General features: G+C 45.8%; 1 protein-coding gene across 2 annotated transcripts in view; it reads left to right on the forward strand.

The window, feature by feature from the left end:
• The first annotated feature begins 534 nt into the window (after positions 1-534).
• BMPR2 (bone morphogenetic protein receptor type 2) overlaps positions 535-17,545 on the forward strand; it is a 39,569-nt gene continuing 22,558 nt past the window's right edge. For both annotated transcript variants that reach the window (XM_078870739.1, XM_078870741.1), the window contains exon 1: positions 535-930. In XM_078870739.1, the coding sequence (XP_078726865.1) occupies positions 867-930 (64 nt within the window). In that variant the 5' untranslated portion in view covers positions 535-866. The remainder of the gene's footprint in view (positions 931-17,545) is intronic.

The following is a 17,545-nucleotide window of genomic DNA, read 5'->3' on the forward strand; positions in this document are numbered from 1 at the left end:
GCTGTAGTATCAGAGACCCCGCTGTAGTATCATAGAGACCGCTGTAGTATCAGAGACCCGCTGTAGTATCAGAGAGACCCGCTGTAGTATCAGAGAGACCCGCTGTCGTAACGGGGTCCCTCTAAGACCCCGGGCGGGGCTGCGGGGTGGTGAGGCTGGTGGGGAGGGGGGTGGGGGGGGTGAGGGTGAGGGAGGGGAGGAGTGAGGGGGGAGTGAGGGGGTAGGGGAGTGAGGCGGTTGGGGGTAGGGGAGGGGGGTGAGGGGTGAGGGGGGTAGGGGAGGGGGTGAGGGGAGGGGGTGAGGGGGGGTAGGGGAGGGGGATAGGGGAGGGGGGTGCGGGGGATAGGGCAGGGGGGTGAGGGGGATAGGAGAGGGGGGTGAGGGGGATAGGGGAGGGGGGTGAGGGGGATAGGGGAGGGGGGTGAGGGGGATAGGGGAGGGGGGTGAGGGGGGTAGGGGAGGGGGATGAGGGGGTGGGGGCTGCTGTCGCCATCTCCCCTCTCGGCTCCGCCATCACCCCACCCACCACCCACCCCGCCGCTGCCTCACAGCGGCGTCTCGCCGTTCACGCAACCAAAACAACACCCGCCTCGTCATCAACACCACCACCATCACAACAGCAGCAGCATCATCACCAACACGAGCTCAGGCGGACATCTCATCGCTGCTTGGACAGGGGAGTGAGCGAAGAGAAGCAATGGCCGGGGACGCGGCGCGGCTGTGCGCCCCGGGCTGCGGGTCCACCTTGAGCGAGAAGCGCCGCTGTGGCGTCGAGGTGTGACGAGGTGTGAGCTCTCCCACACGAGCTAGTGGAGGAGAAGACGACGACGACGAGGAAGGAGGAGGAGGAGACAAGGCGAGCGGACATGGCCGTGGCCGCGTTGCTGCTGCTGGTGGTGGCGCTCGCCGGCCTTGGGTCGCCTCCACCTGGTGAGGAACACGGCCGACTCGTCTCGTCTATGGGTGTCTGTGTCTGTCTCTCTCTGTGTCTCTCTCTCCGCCTGTGTCTGTCTGTGTCTCTCTGCTTGCTGCGTGTTGCATGGCCGCGGCCATCTGTTCGCCCTTGCGGAGGCGCTCGGGCCAGGAATGCGTTGGATGAGATGAAGCGACGGAGAAGCCCTCCACCATCACCATCATCATCACCACCATCATGACCATCACCACCACCATCATCACCACCATCACCTCCATCATCACCATCACCACCATCACCTCCATCATCACCATTATCACCACCACCTCCATCATCACCATTATCACCACCACCTCCATCATCACCATTATCACCACCACCTCCATCATCACCATTATCACCACCACCTCCATCATCACCATCATCACCACCATCATCACCACCATCACCACCTCCATCATCATCACCACCTCCATCATCATCACCACCTCCTCCATCATCATCACCACCATCATCATCACCTCCATCACCTCCATCATCATCACCTCCATCATCATCACCTCCATCACCTCCATCATCATCACCTCCATCACCTCCATCATCACCACCTCCATCACCACCACCATCATCACCACCATCACCACCATCATCATCATCACCACCATCACCACCATCATCATCGTCATCACCATCGTCATCACCACCATCATCATCGCCATCATCACCACCATCATCATCGCCATCATCACCACCATCATCATCGCCATCATCACCACCATCATCATCGCCATCATCACCACCATCATCATCGCCATCATCACCACCATCATCATCGCCATCATCACCACCATCATCATCGCCATCATCACCACCATCATCATCGCCATCATCACCACCATCATCATCGCCATCATCACCACCATCATCATCGCCATCATCACCACCATCATCATCGCCATCACCACCATCATCATCGCCATCACCACCATCATCATCGCCATCATCACCACCATCATCATCATCGTCAACACCATCATCATCATTACCATCATCACCACCATCATCATGATCATCATCATCATCATCACCACCAACACCATCATCACCACCAACACCATCATCACCACCAACACCATCATCACCACCAACACCATCATCACCACCAACACCATCATCACCACCAACACCATCATCATCATCACCACCAACACCATCATCATCATCACCACCAACACCATCATCATCATCACCACCAACACCATCATCATCATCACCACCAACACCATCATCATCATCACCACCAACACCATCATCACCACCAACACCATCATCATCATCACCACCAACACCATCGTCATCATCATCACCACCACCATCACCACCAGCTCCACCATCATCTTCCTCGCACCAAAACGCAGTCGTGGTGGTCACTCTCAGACGTCGCCTCTCTCGCTCTGCGTTGTGAATTCAGAGTCGTTTGGTAGAAGCTTGCAGCTCGGCAATGCACGCGGTGCATATCCTCGTGGGCACGCGTCCCTCCCAGCCTTGTTGTCCTTGCTTCTCTCTCGAAGACATTGCTGGTGTGCAGACGTGTCCGTGGGGAAGAGTGCTTCAACCCCGGGCAATGGTTGAGTGCACTTGAGCTATGTATGTGTATATATGTCTGTGTGTGTGTACGATGTGACGCACACTGATGCTGGGATTTTTTTTTGCACGTCATGGTCGGCGGCACACTTTTGTGTGTCGGAGCAATTGGGGGGTTTTTAAGAGTTCACGGGAGATAGTGATGATGGTGGACTTCTGTTTGACTTTCAATACTAGCAATAACAAAATGTCCACGATCATAATCGCATGTTTGTACGTTGAACTTCCTTTGCACCGTACGTAGCCGACCGTGGTAATCGGAGGTGCGGGGGAGGGAAGGGGACACTGAACGATTTGAAGCAGCAGTCCAGATGGTTTAAAGTGCAGAGCTCCCAGTTGCTTAACGGGACATCCTGCACCATAGGTAACAATTCTACAATGAAGAACTCAAGCAATATAATATACAAAAACTGTTAGGAGCACACAAAGCCCGTCAATACAGTGGGCTTTGGAATATGCGGAGGTACTTTACATTATAAGACCGATGTGCATTGATTTACTGTGAACGTGTGGTGCATTCAGTGATGTATAGTGTTATTAGTGAAATTCCAAGGTTTTGAGTGGCAGCAGATTTTGCCACGTATAAGCAAAGTACATCGAATGCAAAATATTTACGAAAATTGACACTCATTTTTGCAGTAAGGGGTTGAGGCCAAAACCATTCTTCAAATACAGGAAATACTATACCGAGGGTATGAGTAATTGTAAGAGAAAGTCATGTTTATTAGAATCGTATGAATATTTTCAGTGCAATATTTTCAGGAGTATAAATCACAATTAACATTTAGAACACGATGTAAAACATACAGAAGTATCATCTGTCGGGAAAATCGTACCAGTGATTTTAATAAACCCCTTCAAAAGCACACTAGTGATTTTTAAAGGGGTTTATTTTAAGTCTTTGAATATACAGTGTTGTCCACAACAATTGTTAAAATGAATCTGAAGCTATGACACGTTTGAGATGTTCATTACATGCATGTTAGTCCATTGCGAAAATTGCCAATACCTTTTGAGATCTTGGTTTCTGACAGAGGTGTGGACTCGAGTCATGCGACTTGGACTCGAGTCAGACTCGAGTCATGATTTTGATGACTTCAGACTCGACTTGGACTTGCCTCATCTTTGACTCGACTTGACTCGGGACTCGAGAGCAAAGACTTGAGACTTACTTGTGACTTGCACAACAATGACTTTGTCCCACCTCAGAGGTGTGGACTCGAGTCATGCGACTTGGACTCGAGTCAGACTCGAGTCATGATTTTGATGACTTCAGACTCGACTTGGACTTGCCTCATCTTTGACTCGACTTGACTCGGGACTCGAGAGCAAAGACTTGAGACTTACTTGTGACTTGCATAACATTGACTTTGTCCCACCTCTGGTTTCTGATATCAAGTTACCAGCGAGAGTGAAAAATGTCTCCCACGTACAGCTAAATGGATATCTTCAATCCTGCCACCGCAGGCTGTAAATATTGCTGCAACTGCATCCAGCTCGACCATCTTTACATTGGGTTAGCTATTGAATAAAACCTACAATCTCCCCCTCAGCATGAGAGCACCTTCTGGAGGTCAGTTAAGAGAAGGCCATTGAGTATGCACCAGATTCCCTGTGGTGTCTCATTATGAAGAGAATTCTCAAAAGAATAAGAAACCAGATTTTTTGAGAATGCTTGTCAGTTTGCCATAATTAGGATTTTTTTTTCGTGATGGAATAAGCTGCATGCGGGACTTGATGACATTCGAACTGGCAAACACTGAACAAGGCAGAAAATGGTGGCTTATAAGAAATCTTTAAATGCAGGTCAAAATGTCTCAACACTCGTACTGTTAGTACTGTCCCACTGTCTGGGGAGATAAACAGCAGCAGCAGCTTCCATATCACGCTGCCTTGCAGCTGTTTGAATTATTGCATTTTGGTATTTTCAAATCATAACGTTTCTACCCATGATCCAAAGACCAGGAGTTTGAGGTTTCATCTTTAGATAATTATTGCACGTCGGAAAACGATACGTTTCAGTGGGTCACATTTGCTCATTATATTTGATTGTGACTTAAGATAAGATGATGACTGCAGTTGTTCAGGGTCTTATGATGATTATTAAGAATATGAATTCCTGCAGTCACGAAAGCTTTAAGTCAAGACTTGTAATGTTTTTTGCATAATGTACAAATGCAGAGTGATTTTTTTTACACATTTAACTATTATCAAGTCCTGAATTTTGGTATTAAGTTTCAGCGAACTAACTATACGTAGTTATACTCTTTGGTTATTTTGGTAAAGTCACGCCTGTAGAAAAAATAATAGATCACGACGTTTCGATCGCAACACAAGCAATCGTCACCAGGTGGGACAACCACAGCAAGAAAAAACTGCTGTGGTTGTCCCACGAAACGTCATGATCTATTATTTTTATACCTGTGTGACTTTACCGAAAGAACCAAAGAGTATGGATTCTTGCAGTCACGGAAGCTTAAAATCAAGATTATACGTAGTTATTCCTGTGCAAAATAATATTTTATTAAAGTAATTTGTGTGTTCATTCATAACGTAGTGAACAATATTTACAAATCACTGTTAAATACACTGACCAAAACAATGTTTATTGATTTACTTTTAAAAGCCATTCGGTGATATTTACAACAACAAACATTTTGTCGATGAACATCCATACATTGCATTTTGAAAGTATCAGCAGGAAACAATCGCTTATATTCAATATGTAAATGTCAAACCTTTTTTGTGCTTTCTAACGGTGATACAATCTGTACGTGTTTATACATTTATGGACTCAGGAAATTTGCTTCATAGTGGATCTCTTCCATGTCAACATCTGCTGTATAATAATGAGACCACAGTTGTGAAAACCATGGGTTTCCATGGCGTTCTCAAATGAGGTAGAGCATGCTCTCGATTGACTGGTGACAATTTTGCAATCCTGGCCTGGATCATTTGATCCTAACACCACCTGGAGTGCTTTTGCTACCCCATTATGGGCACCTGCTTCACTTTAAATGTATGGTTTATTGAAGCCATTGTCTAGACATCCTGTTTGAGATACATTAACATTGATTTAAATTGCAAAAGTAATTTTGGTTGACAGGTAAAAGGGTGGTTTGTCAGGATATGAGGTCCAAGTGTTTAGCCCTAAGGCATCTTAATCTAACCTATATAATTCATTTTTTGTCTATCTGTCTGTCTATCTGTCTGTCTGTCTGTCCGTCTGCGTATGCTCCCTTGCGGGGGATGTAACTCTCGGACCGTGGGGTTCGCCGAGATAAAATTTAGCAGGTGGGCACGCCCCCAGCCCCGCGGTAAACTTAGGCATTTCCGATTTTTCGTCTCTAAACTTTAAATCGGACCGATTATCGATTTAGTGCGATTTCTCATTATATATTTATTTAACGCTTTATTTATTTATTTACTATCGCCGACCGGCGCGGACCACGGCGGTTGCCCCTGGCAACGGGTAGCGACGCATTCGCTGCGGGGTGGACGCCATTTTTAATTCCCGTTATAAATGTGCGCACGCATTAACACGCGACTCTGAGGTAAATTCATCAAAGTTTCACGTCCTCATCACTCCCCCCCCCACCCCAATGTGTGCAGTTACTATTATAGGGTCGGTAGATAATACAATTATAGCGATTAGACAGTATTATTGTAGCGCAGGGGGGGGGGGGTTAACGGCCCCAGCACCCAGCCTCAGCCGGATGGGCAATCTAGGCGAGGCCGGAGGCTCTGCACGGTACTAGGCCTCGACACGCAACTCTGTCAGGCGACGACTTTGTGGTATAAACTCGATATACCCAGCGTTGCCCGGGGGAAAAATACATTTAAAATCTTTTGAAAACTTTAAAACGTAACATACGAATGAAAATACAACTGTGTAATTAAAATTCTAAACCCGACCGCGCCAAGAATCGATTCTCTGAATCGCGAAAAGGAATCGACGGTTGTAGATTCATTTAGAATTGCCTTATTTCCGTTTAAACAGGACCCTGCGGGGTGGGCTGGTAGGAATAATACTTAGTACCGGTACAGGGATATCGACCGGGTATAGAGGAGTTAAAGAAAAAATTACTGTATTCTAGTGTAACGTTAATTAAAAGTGTTTGTTTTGACAAGAAACGCTGTGAGATTTAAAGACTCGTAGTCTTTCATTTCCAAACGATCACATCTGAGATTAATTGACCTTAGATGGGGAAACTCGAATGCATTTACTAGTATAAAGGTGAAATAAAATAGAGGGAATAAACGGGACCTTGGTGCATTTTATGTCGTCTACATGGAGTTGAATAAACGGGCGTTTGGCATATTCATATAACAGTACTACATTGAGCAGTGTTTGTTTGGCACTTCGAGTTTTTATTCGCGCGCACGACATGGATACCGAAAACAACCACGACTTTGAAGACCCCAATGGTTGTCTGGACGCCCACGTTGAAAAGATGCTTGCTGAAACAGAGACCGCATTTGCTGCTGGAACCCTTTACAAACTTGCAGTGAAAAGCGTCGTTTCCATGGACCCAGAACCAACCGCAGTTGGTGCTGCTATAACGGTAGCATCGCCACCAAACATGCAGCCAGCAGCTAAATAATCAAAGATTGCAGCACAAGTAGAAATACTTGCGTGTGAATACGATGTAGTGAACACGACAGAGATGTGGTGAACACGGCAGAGATGTGGTGAACACGGCAGAGATGTGGTGAACACGGCAGAGATGTGGTGAACACGGCAGAGATGTGGTGAACACGGCAGAGATGTAGTGAACACGACAGAGATGTAGAGATAATAGTGAACACGACAGAGATGTAGAGATGATAGTGAACACGGCAGAGATGTAGTGAACACAGCAGATGTAGTGAACACGGCAGAGATGTAGTGAACACGGCAGAGATGTAGTGAACACGGCAGAGATGTGGTGAACACGACAGAGATGTGGTGAACACGGCAGAGATGTGGTGAACACGGCAGAGATGTAGTGAACACGACAGAGATGTAGAGATGATAGTGAACACGACAGAGATATAGTGAACACGACAGAGATGTAGAGATGATAGTGAACACGACAGAGATGTAGTGAACACGACAGAGATGTAGAGATGATAGTGAACACGACAGAGATGTAGAGATTATAGTGAACACGGCAGAGATGTAGTGAACACAGCAGATGTAGTGAACACGACAGATGTAGTGAACACGGTAGAACTATAAGCGAGTGAATAGCAGCAGCGACGAGGCCTCTCGCTGCCTCTGCTCTGCCGCTGCCGGGCTGCAGATTCACCCGAGTCAGGTACCACTGCCAATATGCACAACAACAACAATAAACGTGCTGCGTTTCATCTCTGTGTTAATAAGCCTGCTGCACTAGGCCTCACGAAGCCTGCCGCACTAGGCCTCGTGCCGTGCTTTTCGTGCACAAATAAGGCGATTAAGTGTATCTCGTCTCTGTGTTAATAAATGTTTCTTGTCTCTGTGTTATAAAAACGTGCTGCGTTTCAGTAAAATAATTGTTTTTAAATAAACGTGCTGCGTTTCATCTCTGTGTTAATAAGCCTGCCGCACTAGGCCTCACGAAGCCTGCCGCACTAGGCCTCGTGCCGTGCTTTTCGTGCACAAATAAGGCGATTAAATGTATCTCGTCTCTGTGTTAATAAATGTTTCTTGTCTCTGTGTTATAAAAACGTGCTGCGTTTCAGTAAAATAATTGTTTTTAAATAAACGTGCTGCGTTTCATCTCTGTGTTAATAAGCCTGCCGCACTAGGCCTCACGAAGCCTGCCGCACTAGGCCTCGTGCCGTGCTTTTCGTGCACAAATAAGGCGATTAAATGTATCTCGTCTCTGTGTTAATAATTGTTTCTTGTCTCTGTGTTAAAAAAACGTGCTGCGTTTCAGTAAAATAATTGTTTTTAAATAAACGTGCTGCGTTTCATCTCTGTGTTAATAAGCCTGCCGCACTAGGCCTCACGAAGCCTGCCGCACTAGGCCTCGTGCCGTGCTTTTCGTGCACAAATAAGGCGATTCAATGTATCTCGTCTGTGTTAATAAATGTTTCTTGTCTCTGTGTTAAAAAAACGTGCTGCGTTTCAGTAACGTAATTTTTTAAATAAACGTGCTGCGTTTCAGTAAAGTAATTTTGAAGCGAAGTTTAAAGTTTTGCCGTGATGCGCCGGAAGCGACGGCCATCTTGTTTAATTCACATATCGCAGGGGGAGCGGGCGGCCATCTTGTCAGACAGGGTCATTCCAAGTGTTTGCAGTAGGGGGCGATGTTGATACACGGACGGACGGACAAACGCGGACGGACGGACGGACAAACGCGGACGGACGGACAAACGCGGACGGACGGACACATTAATCTATTGGTGGTCTGGTCCACTTCGTTCCTACCAGTATAAGTTGGTTATAGAGTTGATATAAACTGCTACGAATGGGAAATATCCGGCGTTGACCGGGGCTAAAATATAATTAAAAACTCCTGAAAACTTTAAAACATAACATACGAATGAAAATAAAACTCTGTAATTAAAAATGGAAACCTATGCGCCAGGAATCGATTCTTTGAATCGCGCAAAGGAATCATCGAAAGTTGTAGATTCCTTTAGGATCGCCCTTAACATGTGGTGAGGGAGAGAGTGGTGAGGGGGAGAGTGGTGAGGGGGAGAGTGGTGAGGGGGAGAGTGGTGAGGGGGAGAGTGGTGAGGGGGAGAGTGGTGAGGGGGAGAGTGGTGAGGGGGAGAGTGGTGAGGGGGAGAGTGGTGAGGGGGAGAGTGGTGAGGGGGAGAGTGGTGAGGGGGAGAGTGGTGAGGGGGAGAGTGGTGAGGGGGAGAGTGGTGAGGGGGAGAGTGGTGAGGGGGAGAGTGGTGAGGGGGAGAGTGGTGAGGGGGAGAGTGGTGAGGGGGAGAGTGGTGAGGGGGAGAGTGGTGAGGGGGAGAGTGGTGAGGGGGAGAGTGGTGAGGGGGAGAGTGGTGAGGGGGAGAGTGGTGAGGGGGAGAGTGGTGAGGGGGAGAGTGGTGAGGGGGAGAGTGGTGAGGGGGAGAGTGGTGAGGGGGAGAGTGGTGAGGGGGAGAGTGGTGAGGGGGAGAGTGGTGAGGGGGAGAGTGGTGAGGGGGAGAGTGGTGAGGGGGAGAGTGGTGAGGGGGAGAGTGGTGAGGGGGAGAGTGGTGAGGGGGAGAGTGGTGAGGGGGAGAGTGGTGGTGGTGTGGGTGAGTGGGGAGGGTGAGTGGCGGTTGTTAGTGGTGAGCATGAGTGGTGAGGGTGAGTGTTGAGCGTGAGTGGTGAGGGTGAGTAGTGATTGTTGAGGGTGTGATTGGTGAGGATGAGTGGTGAGTAGTGAGGGTGAGTGGTGAGTGGTGAGGGTGAGTGGCGGTTGTGAGTGGTGATTAGTGAGGGGTGAGTGGTGAGGGTGAGCGTGAGTGGTTAGGGTGAGTGGTGAGGGTGAGTGGTGATTGGTGAGGGTGTGATTGGTGAGGATGAGTGGTGAGTGGTCAGGGTGAGTGGTCAGGGTGAGTGGTGAGGGTGAGTGGTGAGCGGTGAGGGTGAGTGTTGAGGGTGAGTGGTGAGTGGTTAGGGTGAGTAGTGAGGGTGAGTGGTGAGTGGTGAGGGAGAGTGGTGAGGGAGAGTGGTGAGGGAGAGTGGTGAGGGAGAGTGGTGAGGGAGAGTGGTGAGGGAGAGTGGTGAGTAGTGAGTGGTGAGTAGTGAGTGGTGAGTAGTGAGTGGTGAGTAGTGAGTGGTGAGTGGTGAGTAGTGAGTGGTGAGTGGTGAGTAGTGAGTGGTGAGTAGTGAGTGGTGAGTAGTGAGTGGTGAGTAGTGAGTGGTGAATGGTGAGTGGTGAGTGGTGAGTAGTGAGTGGTGAGTAGTGAGTGGTGAGTAGTGAGTGGTGAGTAGTGAGTGGTGAGTAGTGAGTGGTGAGTAGTGAGTGGTGAGTAGTGAGTGGTGAGTGGTGAGGGTGAGTGGGGAGGGTGAGTGGCGGTTGTTAGTGGTGATTAGTGAGGGGTGAGTGGTGAGGGTGAGCGTGAGTGGTGAGGTTGAGTGGTGAGCAGTGAGGGTGAGTGGTGATTGGTAAGGGTGTGATTGGTGAGGATGAGTGGTGAGGGTGAGTAGTGAGGGTGAGTGGTTGTTGTGAGGGTGAGTGGTTGTTGTGAGGGTGCGTGGTGAGGGTGAGTGGTAAGAGTGAGTGGTGAGGGTGAGTGACGGTTGTGAGAGGTGATTAGTGAGTGGTGAGGGTGAGTGGTGAGGGTTAGTGGTGAGGGTGAGTGGCGGTTGTGAGTGGTGATTAGTGAGGGGTGAGTGGTGAGGGTGAGCGTGAGTGGTGAGTGGTGATTGGTGAGGATGTGATTGGTGAGGATGAGTGGTGAGTGGTCAGGGTGAGTGGTGAGCGGTGAGGGTGAGTGAGGGTGAGTGGTGAGCGGTGAGGGTGAGTGTTGAGGGTGAGTGGTGAGTAGTGAGGGTGAGTGGTGAGCGTGACTGGTGAGTGGTGAGGGTGAGTGGTGAGGGAGAGTGGTGAGGGCAAGTGGTGAGGGTGAATGGTGAGGGTGAGTTGTGAGGGTGAGTGGTGATTGGTGAGGGTGAGTGGTGAGGGTGAGTGGGGAGGGTGAGTGGCAGTTGTGAGTGGTGATTAGTGAGAGGTGAGTGGTGAGGGTGAGCGTGAGTGGTGAGGGTGAGGTTGAGTGGTGAGCGGTGAGGGTGAGCAGTGAGGGTGAGTGGTGATTGGTGAGGGTGCGATTGGTGAGGATGAGTAGTGAGGGTGAGTGGTTGTTGTGAGGGTGAGTGGTGAGGGTGAGTGATGAGGGTGAGTGGTAAGAGTGAGTGGTGAGGGTGAGTGACGGTTGTGAGAGGTGATTAGTGAGTGGTGAGGGTGAGTGGTGAGGGTTAGTGGTGAGCATGAGTGGTGAGGGTGAGTGAGCGTGAGTGGTGAGGGTGAGTGGTGATTGTTGAGGGTGTGATTGGTGAGGATGAGTGGTGAGGGGTGAGGGTGAGTGGTGAGGGTGAGTGGTGAGAGGTGAGGGTGAGTGGCAAGTGGTGAGGGTGAGTGGTGATTGGTGAGGGTGTGATTGGTGATGATTAGTGGTGAGTGGTGAGGGTGAGTAGTGAGGCTGAGTGCTGAGCGGTGAGGGTGAGTGGTTGTTGTGAGGGTGAGTGGTGAGAGTGAGTGGTGAGGATGAGTGGTGAGGGTGAGTGGTGATTGTTGAGGGTGTGATTGGTGAGGATGAGTGGTGAGTAGTGAGGGTGAGTGGTGAGGGTGAGTGTTGAGGGTGAGTGGTGAGGGTGAGTGGCGGTTATGAGTGGTGATTAGTAAGGGTTGAGTGGTGAGGGTGAGCGTGAGTGGTGAGGGTGAGCAGTGCAGGTGAGTGGTGATTGGTGAGGATGAGTGGTGAGTGGTCAGGGTGAGTGGTGAGGGTGAGTGGTGAGGCTGAATGGTGAGGGTGAATGGTGAGAGTGAGTGGTGAGGGAGAGTGGTGAGTGAGAGTGGTGAGGGTTAGTGGTGAGGGTTAGTGGTGAGGGTTAGTGGTGAGGGTTAGTGGTGAGAGTGAGTGGTGAGGGTGAGTGGTGAGGGTGAGTGGTGATCGGTGAGTGGTGAGGGTGAGTGGTGAGGGTGAGTGGTGAGGGAGATTGGTGAGGGAGGTTGGTGAGTGGTGAGTTGTGAGGGTGAATGGTGAATAGTGAGTGGGAGTGGTGAGGATGAGTGGTAAGGGTGAGTTGTCAGTGGTGAGGGTGAATGATGAGTACAGTCAATATGCACTGCTGTTATCATACCAGGTACCACCACCACAATATGTACTCCTCTCATCATAGCAGTTACCATCACAGCAGTATGCACTGCTATAATCATAGCAGTTACCATCACAGCAGTATGCACTGCTGTAATCATAGCAGGTACCAACACAGCAGTATACACTGCTGTAGTGATAGCAGGTACGACCTCAGTCGGTATACACTGCTGTAGCGATAGTAGATACTGCTATCGAGTTGGTAGATACCGCTATAGTAAATACTAAAACAGTCAGTATATACCGCTACAGTCAGTCAATACTGCTACAGTCAGTATATACTACTATACAGTCAGTACATACTACCACGGTGAGTAGCTACTAGAGTCAGTAGATACTATTATAGAGTGAGTAGATACTGCTATAGATTTTGTAGTTACTACTAATACAACTATAGAGTCAGCAGATACTATACAGTTAGTCGTTACGAGTATATAGTCGGTAGATACTACTGTAGGCCCAGTAAATACTACTATGGTCAGTAGTTATTACAGTCACTAAATACTACTACACAGTCAGTAGCTACTACTGGCTCAGTAGATACTACGGTACAGTCAGTAGATACTACTACAGAGTCAATAGATACCACTTCCTCTGTTGTATGTAAGGTGTTGTTAGTATATATACCTACGAGGGGTAAAGATATTTTTTGAGGGGGGGGGGGGAGACCGCAATTTTCGGAAACCTTTTGACATCAACTATTTACCCCACATTTTCTACAACTTTTTGGACTTGTGAAAGCCTCTTATATATTTGTTGGTGGAGAAATGTACAAACAGCCCACCGGGCTTTGACAATACCTTAGTATCTGTGTATATATATGTAAGGTTTTTAAGAAATATATTTTTCACCCGGGCAAAGCCGGGTACTTCCGCTAGTGTAATATATATGAATTGAGGATGGTAGTATTGCAAAAATCACAGGTTTGGTGGATACTTAAATTAAATGTGCATGCTAGTGTCATGGTCACATGGCGACTCAATTTCTGTTACATTTGGCCATTGATGAAATGTAGGCCACCTATGAAAAATGTTTGATCTGTGTTGTAGATAACTAAAGAAACGGCTTTCATTTAAATATTGTAATAATTTTACTATAGGATGGTGACGGTAAAATTCGACAGTGCCTGATGGTTGCTTGCTGGTTTGTATTTTTAATGACTGCTAACGGTGGCTTGGTAAATGGCTGAATAAAAAGTATCTACAGTACTTCATTTGGCAGCAATCTTCAGTACAATATCGGATTTTAATGTTGAGTACTTCAGGGGGTTGTTCGTATCTTGTAAAGTTTTGCTTTAATTTAGCCAACAAAAAATCTACAGTTTTGGAGGGCTGCTGGTAATTTCACTGGATTTGCACTTAATCATATACTATACAGTATACACTCGTTTGACCCATAGCTGTTGAATTTCACAGATGTGGTGCTGGAATAGCAGTTGCCATTATTCAGGCCAATTACCTTCCTGGGGATATGTGTTTACTTGCCTAGGATTGGCTATACCATATCCTTACCGCACATTATGCATTTCCGCCCGCATGAAATGACTGTTGATAATAATTGGGTATATTTATGTGTGCATAATTTGTTCGGCACTGAATGAACCTGTTCAACTAAATGTGGATGACCTGCTCTTTTAAATGTGAAAATTGCTTAAAATCTCAATGTGTTGGAATTATTTTGTTCCTGTGTACTGTACTAGATTATGATCAAATAGGAATAGGAAATACACGTTATTTTGTTCATAAAAGTACTCCAGACTATACCAAACACTGTTTTCTGACGTAGTAAAATAGTGGCTTTGTATTTATAACATTTATTGATTTAATATTATGATTATACTTTGTTTCGTTTCATATCTTTGTAAATAATCACCATGTTATTGTTGTTTAATTTGGAACTTGACCAAGAAGGCATCTTCAAAAAATATATTCCCATTCATGAGAGGCATTGCTTTTCTATGCAAAGTTGCCTCTCCATTAAACCTTTTGATGTAATGATGATACAAAATGTCATACATTTACAAATGACAATAATATGTGATTCATGATAGGATACCAGTGCAAAGTGCATGCTCACAATACTCAGGCTGTGTTTAAATTACATGTTTTGAGAACTACTGCTCGTATCAATAAAACATAGATCATTAAATTCAAGTAAGAAACGCTGATACTTTTGCATTGAAAACCATTAACTTTTGGGGGATTTGATGTTGCTTTGGGTTTTAGCTGCTGTACGTGAATAATGTGACTGTTCAAGACGGAGAAGATTATTGATAATTATTTGTTAGCTTGGTTAAAATGTTTGAGATGGTTTGAAATGAAAGTGATCAAGACACATCGTGTCCCCATAACTGCGGGGGTCTGTAAATAACAAAACGAAATGCACGTTTTAAATACTCATGGCATCGCGGTAAAACATCTCCTGTAGCATTATATTAGCCAATAGATTTAAATTTAAAAGCAACTGACTTGGCTCTGTTTTGCCACACGATCAAATACATGAAAACACAGGCGGGCATGTGCTGAATTTTTGCCGCAAATGCCCAGGTGTTTAGCTTCAGGGTTGATTACTTTCTCTTTGCTGCTGCCGGAAGGGGACATCGCATGAGGAATGCTTGATGATAGATGTTTTTTGACAGCACTCCGCATAATATACATAGATCATACAAGAAAGTCAAACAAGTGAACATTTAAATGCTTCACTTTAGGGACAACCCTTAAATCATGATGTATGTACGCTTATAACTTCATAGCTAAGTAAATTTTTTTTAAATATTTTATTTTCCCAACTTAATGAGTTTAAACTTTTTTGATATTGTTCGTGCTTTTAGGAAAAAAATCGTAATAAGACCTTTGATTTATATTGTTCACTGTCTTATTACCTTAGTTATGACTTTGTCAAACAAATTTCCAAGTGACACCTACCTCTCTGATGAACACGACTAAGCATTGAACTCTTTACACGTTTTGTACTTAAATGGCTTTGGCAAGGATATGTCTGGTTTCCGCTTTCATGGGGTGCTTCTATGATTTTTCCATCACATTAGATGGCAGGTTTGTCAATGTAGATTGTAGATGATCTAGTAATGGAATTATAATGGCGGAAAGGGAATATTGCTGCTGTCAGAATGGAGGACAGAGCGGCTTGATGCGCTCAGCATTAGAATAATTAATCTTTGCGTAGGCATTGGTCCAGAAGAATTGTGGGAAGGGCTTGGGAATAGCCAAAGGAATGCTGCAGTGCTGCAGTTTTCTAAAACCGTTGGCAACCAGTGATTAAAGCAGGCACTAGCCCAGCTTGCTTGTTGGAAGGCGGCCAACATGGGGTTCTTTCAGGGGACGGTTGGTTGCCGATGCTGTTTTGCAGTCTCTCCACACAGTGCCACAAACAAAACCTGATGGCTACGCTTTTGTATTGTTTCAGAGTGTGCTTGTGATAAAAAAAAGTGTGTGTATACATTTAGAGGTTTATGGAAACAAACATGCAATGTCACTTGTGATTATTTGAATTAGAATATGTTTAGTGTATGTACAACACATTTTTACAAATGCTGAACTATAATGCTCTTGTAACAAGAAAGGGAAATCATGCATGGGTTATATAATGCTTTCCAATATTCGTATTCCTCTGGCTATGTATGAATTTATACTACCTGAAATGACACGACTGATATATGGGCATTATCTGACAACATTGAACACAATCTGGAAAGTGTGCAAATAAACATGCAGAGGAGCACATTTGGAATGACATTGAGAGACGCAGAGAAACAAGTGGATTAGGAACATATGCAGGTTAAATATATAATGACCGTTGAGAAAAGTAAGAGGGCCTTGGGCGCAGGACACGTTGCTCGAAGACTTGGTTTGTCGGTGGTCAAGAAATACGATGATTGGCAGCCAAGGAAGGGAAACGTGCTCAAGAGTACGTTCATCAACAAAGATGGAGCGATGAAATCATCTCTTGTGCATGTGAACTTTTAGATCATGGGATCGTGGGGGGATGGTGACAGCATGGGGTCTTCAACCATCAGTAAATTGATCATGGCTGTTGACAAGATGATGTCACACAGCACATGATCTGACGTCGGGAGCGAAGATGCTCGCCTCGATGCTTTTGACAGATAACGACGTGGGGAGGCACGTGCGTGGCAATGTGGCATCATCGCCTTGGCCGAAAAGGCTTTTTTACCTTCAGTGCAGTTTTTCGCTCACTGACTTTTCGGCAACCCTTTGATCAATTCAGCTGGTTTTCAATAGCATAAGTCCCCAATAGCAACCCAACGTTTTACAAAAATGTTGTTATAATGGGATCATTTTTTACGAGAGAGTTTTTCACTGCTTTGCCAGACAGATGGAATGAGTTAAAAATGCATGTTTTATGGCATGGGATAAACAGTATTTAAAAATACATGTTACTGTAATGCATGCATGTATTGTTTAAGATATCAGCTCTAATAACGAATAAGATTTATATATTTGTATTGGTAAAACCAATCATATGGTTGAATGCACATTCAAGGGCAAGTATTGGCCCTTTTTGAAACACACATAGCACAGAAACATAAATATATTGTTGGTGTTGGACAAGTTAATCCAACTGTTATAAATTGAATTTGGTTATTGAATCAGTTCAATGTGGTTGTGCAACAGAAGAGGACAGGCATTTATATGAAAATAAGGTAAGGTTCACAGACTAATGTTATTAGCAGTTAAATGTCAAGGTTATGCATTGATGTCAGACAGTGATAAATGAAGTGTCTGCCGCATGTCCCCTACTGTATGTGAGAATCGCAAGCAGGGATATGTGTATACAAGGTGTTTTAAGTCATTTTAGCTGCATAACATACCCGGTGCTTGACAGGTGAAATTAACTAAACTAAGATATATTAACACTATAAAATAATATTGAAAAAAATATATAGGTTCGATGTGTGAACTCCATTGTCTCTGATGGATATTGTTTAAAATTTGTGGTTAAAACAATTGCGTTCAAATGACTGTCCTTTACAATGTAGGACGTGATCCTTAACTACAACTTTGTAGAACACACATTAATTTTTTTTTACCATATGCGGGTGTGTCTTCCAAGATGTATACATATTTAAATGCTATCTGTGTATACAGTGAGTGCAAATGTATTTAACAGTGTTAAAATCTTCGCCAAGATGAAAGGGAAATGTAAAATTTGTTAAAAAGATTGCCCTAAGGC

The sequence above is a fragment of the Lampetra fluviatilis genome, chromosome 2, assembly GCF_964198595.1.
Source record: "Lampetra fluviatilis chromosome 2, kcLamFluv1.1, whole genome shotgun sequence".
Classification (NCBI taxonomy): domain Eukaryota; kingdom Metazoa; phylum Chordata; class Hyperoartia; order Petromyzontiformes; family Petromyzontidae; genus Lampetra; species Lampetra fluviatilis.